The sequence below is a fragment of the Brassica oleracea genome, chromosome C9 (genome assembly GCF_000695525.1).
Source record: "Brassica oleracea var. oleracea cultivar TO1000 chromosome C9, BOL, whole genome shotgun sequence".
Lineage (NCBI taxonomy): Eukaryota > Viridiplantae > Streptophyta > Magnoliopsida > Brassicales > Brassicaceae > Brassica > Brassica oleracea.
This window is the reverse complement of record NC_027756.1, coordinates 35,193,407-35,200,865: the sequence shown is the minus strand read 5'-3', so window position 1 is coordinate 35,200,865 and position 7,459 is coordinate 35,193,407. Positions and strand designations below refer to the sequence as shown.

Genomic DNA, 7,459 nt, shown 5'->3' with positions numbered 1-7,459 from the left:
CCTCCCACGTGATCCGAGGAGTCATAGACTACCATATTGATCATTATTTTTCAAAGTCCGAGGAGACATGGTCTACCATTTTGACTTTTACTTTTTGTTTTCAAGATCAGAGGAGACAAAGTCTACCATTTTGATCTTTTTTTTTTTCAAGGTCCGAGGAGACTTAGTCTACCATTTTTGACATTTTCTTTTATTCACGGAGGCAAAGCCTACCACGTGTTTCTCTGATCGTGAAGGCATAGCCTACCATAACGATCAGTCGGGAAAGGCAGCGCCTATCATCCCGAAAAATAAACAGAGAAGGCCTAGCCTCTCACTCCAGAACAATAATAAAATTTAAATAAATTAAGTATATGAAAATACATAAATTTAAACATTACCTCGGCTGGTTTAAGAACTTTCGGATTGATAAGTTTCGGTTGGTCAGAGCTTCCGGATTAATAGACTTCACTGGTATATGAGAGTTCGTGCTGATAACGTGTTGTATAATAAGAGGTGAGACTTATATATATATGTATTAATAATTACTATATTATATTCTTTTGTGTTTTGGGTGGAATCACGTGAGAAAGAGAGATGATTTGAGAGTGATGTTGACTCAAGAGAGAGGAGTATATATATTTGTAACAAAAGGAGAGTATATGTATTTCTAGTGAAACAAAGTCGGTGTATCAACCGACTATGAGCAACAAAATAAAATTACAAATGAACATCTATAGTGGTGATGATGTAAGGACCACTTGGGGAGAAGAGGACAATACTTTTGTAATTATTTCTTAAACAGTTACTTATTAATACCAAATCCAATATTTTTGAATAGTCTCAACTGTTTTATGTCAAATTTGACCGTTGACTTTTTCAGATATTACCAAGCCATCATCCCGACCAGTCCCACGTGGCAGTCGTTTCCTCCACCCGCAACTAAACCGAACCAAACCACCAAACCAATCGCCGTCCATTTATAGAGAGAAAAAGAAAAAGTCATATCTGTTCTTCATTTTCTTATTCCGGTTGCTGAATCCGCCGAATCCCACCCAATTTTCCAAGAGGAAGATAATCGTTAAACGATGCCGTATTGCGAGGTTGTGAAAGAACACGTAGACGCAGAAACGACGCTTAACAATGCCGGCGTCAAGATATTCTACAGAACCTACGGTCATGGTCCTTCCAAAGCTCTTCTCATCATAGGTCTCTCTCTCTCTCGATCTCCGAGCGTGATTTCAATTGGGTTTCCGATGAAATTCCCAAAGGTTTCCTCTTTTTGTGCAGGTTTAGCCGGAACCCATGAATCGTGGGGACCTCAAATCAAGGGCTTGACGGGAACGGATCAACCCAACGACGACGACGGAATCGTTTCCGATGATGATTCAGGAAGCGGCCAAGGCATGGAGGTCTGCGCCTTCGACAATCGTGGTATGGGTCGAAGCTCCGTGCCCACCCACAAATCTGACTACACGTGAGGACTCTCAATAGTGAATAACCTATGCTTTGTGCTTTATGTTCCTTTACTTCTTCGATTCATCCATCAGTTGTGAAGTTGGTTTTGTTTGCTTTGATTTGTGCTTTGCAGAACAACTATAATGGCCAAGGATTCGATTAGTTTGTTGGATCATTTGGGATGGGAGAAGGCTCACGTAATTGGCCACTCTATGGGTAACTCCTTTGATCATTCAAGTGACGTTTTGACTGATACGTTTTATGTCTTCCTTCTTATTGTTGTGTTTGTGGATTCAACAGGAGCTATGGTAGCTTGCAAGTTAGCTGCAATGGTTCCTGAACGGGTTCTTTCTCTTGCGTTGCTTAACGTTACAGGTGGAGGTTTCGAGTGCTTCCCCAAGGTAATACTTGGATGAAACACACGGCTCTATTTCTTCAATCTTCTTCTTTGATAGCAATGACTTTTGTTCATACGTGTTGTTGATTTCTTTGTGTAAAGATAAGTAGTTGTTCTTTTGTAATTGGTTTCTGTGACAGACAGATACTGTTTCATTTGGATACAAATCTGATTTTAGCCTTTTTTGTTTCTCTGTGTTCAGCTTGACCGGCTAACTCTTTCCATTGCGATACGTTTCTGGATGGCAAAGACCCCTCAACAAAGAGCTAAAGTTGATTTGGATACACATTATTCACAGGTGGAGAGATCTTCTTTTGATGTGCTGAAAATTTTATAAGAACAAAGTTTTTTTTGACATAGAGCGGTTGTAAATTAATCTGATGATTGGAGTTTGGAAAATGTTTTACTGCAATTTTCTTTCTATGCAAAGTCCGATGCTGTTTTTTTCTCTGTTGTGGTTGTTATGAGCGATGCATAGATTGAGAAATTGAATCATATTATTATTTGTCTTGGAGATGCTAGCAGAATGATTTGGCTATAAAACTCTCTGTGATGTACTACTCTCTAGAGGAAAATTGTGAGGAGGTTAAGTTCTTATGCTGTTTATATATATATATATATATATATATATATATATATATATGCAGGATTACCTAAAAGAACGCATAGGCACCAACACAAGGAGGGATGTCCTATATGAGGTGAGCACACTGGTTTGATAATGCAGACATATAAATCATTCATTTGACTAATGATGTTGTGATCTAAGGGAACTAATGTTTGAAGAGATGCAAATTTGCAGCAATATGTAAAAGGAATATCAGAAACTGGAATGCAGTCAAAGGACGGGCTTGACGGCCAACTTAACGCTTGTTGGTTACACAAGATCACAACACCAGAGACTGAACGGATCCGCTCTGCTGGATTTCTTGTCTCAGTCATTCATGGAAGGTATGTGGACACAGATGAAATTAGAATTAAAGAAAGAATCTTCTACCTATACGAACAATTAAATTGAGCGTGTGTGGTGGGTTTATATGCAGACATGATGTCATTGCTCAGATATGTCACGCGAGAAGACTGGCACAGAGGCTATACCCTGTCGCTAGAATGGTTGATCTTCATGGAGGCCATCTTGTAAGCCACGAGAGAACAGAGGAGGTACTGTTCTGTCCTATTTACTAGTGTTTTAACGTCTCTGTCTCTCTTGCATCTCTGATGTATTGCAAAGACTCGGTCGCTAATGCGTCTTTGTTGTCCCTTATCTCCTTTAATCTGCAGTTAATGTTTATGCTTATCATACCACAACTTAACAGAAAAGATATAAAAGACTGAAATAGAATCATACTAATCTGAAAATAAGAGTGAGTTGACTATGAATTTGATAAACTGATTTAATCATATTATATGGAGAAAGTCTAAGTGAGCATATTAGGAAGAACTCTCGACTGCTGTAGTAACTGATCAACCATTGCAAGCAATCATAATGATACCTAACTTGTCAGCTATAATAAGTATAAAGACTTACCAGGCTCTTGTGCTATAATATGGTGGTAGAGAGAGAAAAAAAAATTTCTTGCTCTTAGCCGTATCTCTATCCCCCCAAAACCTGTGAGAAATGATTAACATACCTCACTGATCAATTTACAGGTTAATAAATCTCTTCTTGAGTTAATCAAAGCGTCAGGAGTGAAGAAAACAGCAACTGATTGGACTAACCTCACCATGGAAGATCCCGGTATAGAAATACACAATTCATCCATTGTTTAAGACCATAGGTCTTCTTCTTTGAATGTTGTTCTGAGACTGACATCAGTATTTGCTTGCTCTCTTTTGTTCTCTTTCAGGTTATTTCCAGAGGAGAATATCACTTATTAGAAGCTCATCAGAAGGCAAGAGTGCCGCTTCTCCTTCACATTTCATAGTGGAAAAGTTTCATCGCTGTCTACTTTTCCTCTTCGGGTTTCTGGTGTTGGTTTATGAGTATGCAAGAAGAGCTTTGAGGGTGGTGAAACCCATCAAAGTTGGTCCTTCTCTTACATAACCAACAAACCTCTCACACTTCAATTCATACACGGGTAAGCTCCTGACTGCTTAACAATGCCAAGATAGAACTTTAGCAACTACACTCATTGTAATCTGCCTTCTCTTTCAGCTTTTGACAGAGTTTTGGTACAGACCAACTATGCAGTGCTTCAGTGATCAAGCTGGTGAAACGTACAGACGCTAGAGAAGGAGATGCTGCTATTACAAGGAAGAGAGATTAATACAAACTGTTGATATGTACTTGTGTAGAGAGAGAAACATTTTGTTATATTCTATTTACCTCGGATCGAAATGTACTATTGTAAAGACAAGACTTAACCTCAACTGAGACTTTAAATGTTGTCTGTGTACCTCCCCTCCTATATAACATACAAGTTTCTGATTAAGTTTCTGCAGACTATGGTTTTATATCTCTGTATAAAGAGGATTAAACGCCAAGATCTTTTGATACGAGGATAAGATTAACCACTAACTGGAAAACAATTTAATACTAAAATATTCTAGGTTTCATGAAAACAATATGTTGAGTATATGAAGCTAAGCTTCTAGTACTTGAACAATTTTTTTGTTATGAGATTACGAACAAAGACGAGCTAGTTATGAAATATGTACAAAAGAAACAAAACAAAGAGGTGAGAAGAGAACATGCCTGGTGGTATACTGCTTTTGTCTGAAACCAAAGCTGGAAAGCATTATCTCTCGTGATCGTGAACGATGATGTCTAGCTGAACTATTTTAATCTTCATAACAATAGAAAAAGCTTTGAGAGAGATGGAGAGAGAACGAAGAGATAGCAAAAATGAGTAAGACCGTAGACGAGATTCTGGTAATATTCCTTCATGCAAAAATATTCCCATGGCATATACTCTTCATGACACCATTGTTTACGGGTAAAGGGTATTTCGGCCAAGTTATATTGCAGTGAGAATTTTTGGGCCGAAAGCCCATTAAACCTTTTTTTTGTAGCCCACTCGAACCCTCAGCTTCTCTGTTATTTTTTGTCGAAACAAAGCTTTCAATTTTTTCTTGGCTAAAACCTCTATTGGCGACGAAAGGAAGAAAGCTGCAAAAAAAAAAAAAAAAAAAAAAAAAAAAAAAAAAAAAAAAAAAAAAAAAAAAAAAAAAAAAAAAAAAAAAAAAAAAAAAAAAAAAAAAAAAAAAAAAAAAAAAAAAAAAAAAAAAAAAAAAAAAAAAAAAAAAAAAAAAAAAAAAAAAAAAAAAAAAAAAAAAAAAAAAAAAAAAAACGAATGGCTGCGACTGTCCCTGCAACTGCAAGTGCTCCTTCTAACCAAGGTTGGGATTTTAGCTGGTAACTTCTCTTACTTAAATCTTATGAATCATCTTCTCTGATTTGGGTTCTTAGCTTTGTGGGTTGCTCTGTATCTGATGTTAGAACATACTGATTCGATTATTGAAATCTTTGGTTTGCCACAACTGAAAGGAGTTTCTTTGATCTAAACTTCAAAGTTCCCATCTTTACTCATAGACGGCAATACGACCTTGTCTCCGCTCAATTAGGTTAATTCTAGCTTTCTAAACTTCCTTCTTAGAGATTGGTTTAGGATTGCACCATAATATCTACGTTTACATTGTAATGACACGAACAAATTTGGATTTTTATTCAATAAGAGATTGACTGAAGCTAGGGATTGTATGTGACAGAGTTTGTTTTCCCCCAAATTTGCAGTAAATTGGATGTGAATTTCGAATCAGAAGAACATGCTTTGATTGTATACACAACGTTAGACGTTGATAAAGAGGTTTGACATTTTTCTACCAATATAAGAATAAGAAGTTCGATTTCCCTACACACGTTATATGTTTTTTTTCATTTCACTGAATTGTTTTTGTGTTGCAACCAATATTTTGCAGTTGCAGCCTGATAAAGTGAGAAGAGTTATGTCGGTATCAGACAACAAGCTTTCTGTGTGAGTTTCTCAGAGTCCTTTCATCATCATACTTCTTTACTAGTTTTTAATTATTTTTCTTCACCGGATAACTGTACAGGCACTTTGAGGCATTAGAGGCGAGGTTTCTCCGAGCATCGTTCTCTGCGTTTGTAGACGTTCTTTCTCTCGCCACAAGAACCATTCAAGAATTTGGGCAAAAGTAAAACACCAGTGTGAAACAAGAAGTTTGATTCTTTCTTATTTCCCTGCTGCAATTCAGTTATTGAAGCGTTAATCAAACATTGTACTATTATGGTGGTGACTAATTAATCTGAGAAGTGAGAAAAATATATATATTTTTCTTAGAACAACATTTCATTGATATTTAAATTGTACACGGCCAATACAAGTAATCAAGCAATCATATAGGAGAAATTGAAAAACTAATTACATCTTGAGGATCATCTACTATTTGTTTTGATAATACATCAGCTGCTTATTTTTTTCTCGGTTTCTTTCTCGGTTGAGCGGACTTAAAGAACACTCCGATAATAAAGACATCCAATGCCATATATCATGGAGCATATTTCCAAGTTGAACATGTTGAAGTACCACACGATTGACTATGCGATCGAGTTCAAGACTATCTCCTCCAGACTTGTTGCATTGCAAATAGAAAACCCAAAGGAGAAAAACCCAAAGCTTCTCCTTGTAATGCAGATAATACATTATGAATCCTAACCATACCAGCACACATAAACAATCTATTCTCATTTCTAACAATCCATCCAACACCAGCAATACCAATTTCTTTTCTGAAACTACAATCAAAATTACACTTAAACCATCCCAGGGAAGGAGTTTCCCAAGTAGAACGCTTTATGGCATTTCCCAATTTTGATTTAGTACTGACATAAAATGAGATCCACTCATCATTGGTTTCAACTGCTATAAAGATATCCTTCATTAGATGAACATTTCTTTTAGCAAACAGAAGTTCATTCATAGATTTCCAAATATACCATAACACCCAAGAGATAGTTGGAATGTTTGTACTATTCATAAGAGCAAATAGAGATGATATATTTTCTTCTAGGTCCTGAGATTGAAAATTCAAGAATGGTAAATCTGAACATCTCCAAGTGGCTTGCGCATGAGGGCAAATAAAGAGAACATGATTAATAGTCTCCTCTTCCACACAACATCTCTGACAAGTAGGATCAGTATTGATTCCTCTTAAGCAAAGTTGCACATATGTAGGCATGGCACCATAAATAGCTTTCAATAGGAAATGTTGAATCTTAGGAAGGATTTCTAATTCCAAATCTGTGCTTTAGTACTAAGGATCCATCTGGAGCTATAATTTCTTCTTCTATAAAGTCATGAGTAGCTGTCCAGTATCCTGATTTAACTGTATATTCCAAATCTGTAGTGTAAGGCCAAATATACTAATCACATTGATTATGTTTTGATAACCTGATAGCTTTTATCAGCTCAACCTCTTCAGGTAGCAGGAACGCATTCAACTTATCCTCTTTCCAAGTTGCATTAGCACTATCAATGAACTCTGACATCTTCATGTTTGGATAAGTACACGGAGACACTGATATCTTGCATATTTCTAATGTTTTATCCATTCACCTACGTGCATTTTGATCATATAGATTAGGATTTAGCCATGTTTAGGTTG

General features: G+C 36.5%; 2 protein-coding genes and 1 long non-coding RNA gene across 4 annotated transcripts; 2 read left to right on the top strand and 1 right to left on the bottom strand.

Moving 5' to 3' along the window:
* The first annotated feature begins 971 nt into the window (after positions 1-971).
* On the top strand, positions 972-4,266 carry LOC106313487 (putative aminoacrylate hydrolase RutD). 2 transcript variants are annotated; one of them, XM_013751297.1, is made up of 11 exons: positions 972-1,188; positions 1,270-1,456; positions 1,571-1,653; positions 1,738-1,838; positions 2,037-2,132; positions 2,482-2,535; positions 2,637-2,785; positions 2,878-2,995; positions 3,485-3,572; positions 3,682-3,912; positions 4,013-4,266. In XM_013751297.1, exons 1-10 carry the CDS (start codon positions 1,068-1,070, stop codon positions 3,876-3,878), a joined length of 1,194 nt encoding a protein of 397 aa, XP_013606751.1. In that variant the 5' UTR covers positions 972-1,067; the 3' UTR covers positions 3,879-3,912; positions 4,013-4,266. The 2 variants fall into 2 exon arrangements, with proteins under 2 accessions (XP_013606751.1, XP_013606750.1); XM_013751296.1 differs by having other exon boundaries at positions 3,990-4,172.
* LOC106313488 lies at positions 3,004-3,675 on the bottom strand. Its single transcript, XR_001264391.1, has 3 exons — positions 3,554-3,675; positions 3,363-3,443; positions 3,004-3,109 (listed from the first exon to the last, which is right to left on the bottom strand). It is a non-coding gene; the product is annotated as an uncharacterized LOC106313488 (long non-coding RNA).
* An 822-nt stretch (positions 4,267-5,088) lies between the features above and the next one.
* Positions 5,089-6,142, top strand: LOC106316625. Its single transcript, XM_013754508.1, has 4 exons — positions 5,089-5,189; positions 5,568-5,640; positions 5,753-5,808; positions 5,888-6,142. Exons 1-4 carry the CDS (start codon positions 5,128-5,130, stop codon positions 5,991-5,993), a joined length of 297 nt encoding a protein of 98 aa, XP_013609962.1. The 5' UTR covers positions 5,089-5,127; the 3' UTR covers positions 5,994-6,142.
* The last annotated feature ends 1,317 nt before the right edge of the window (positions 6,143-7,459 follow it).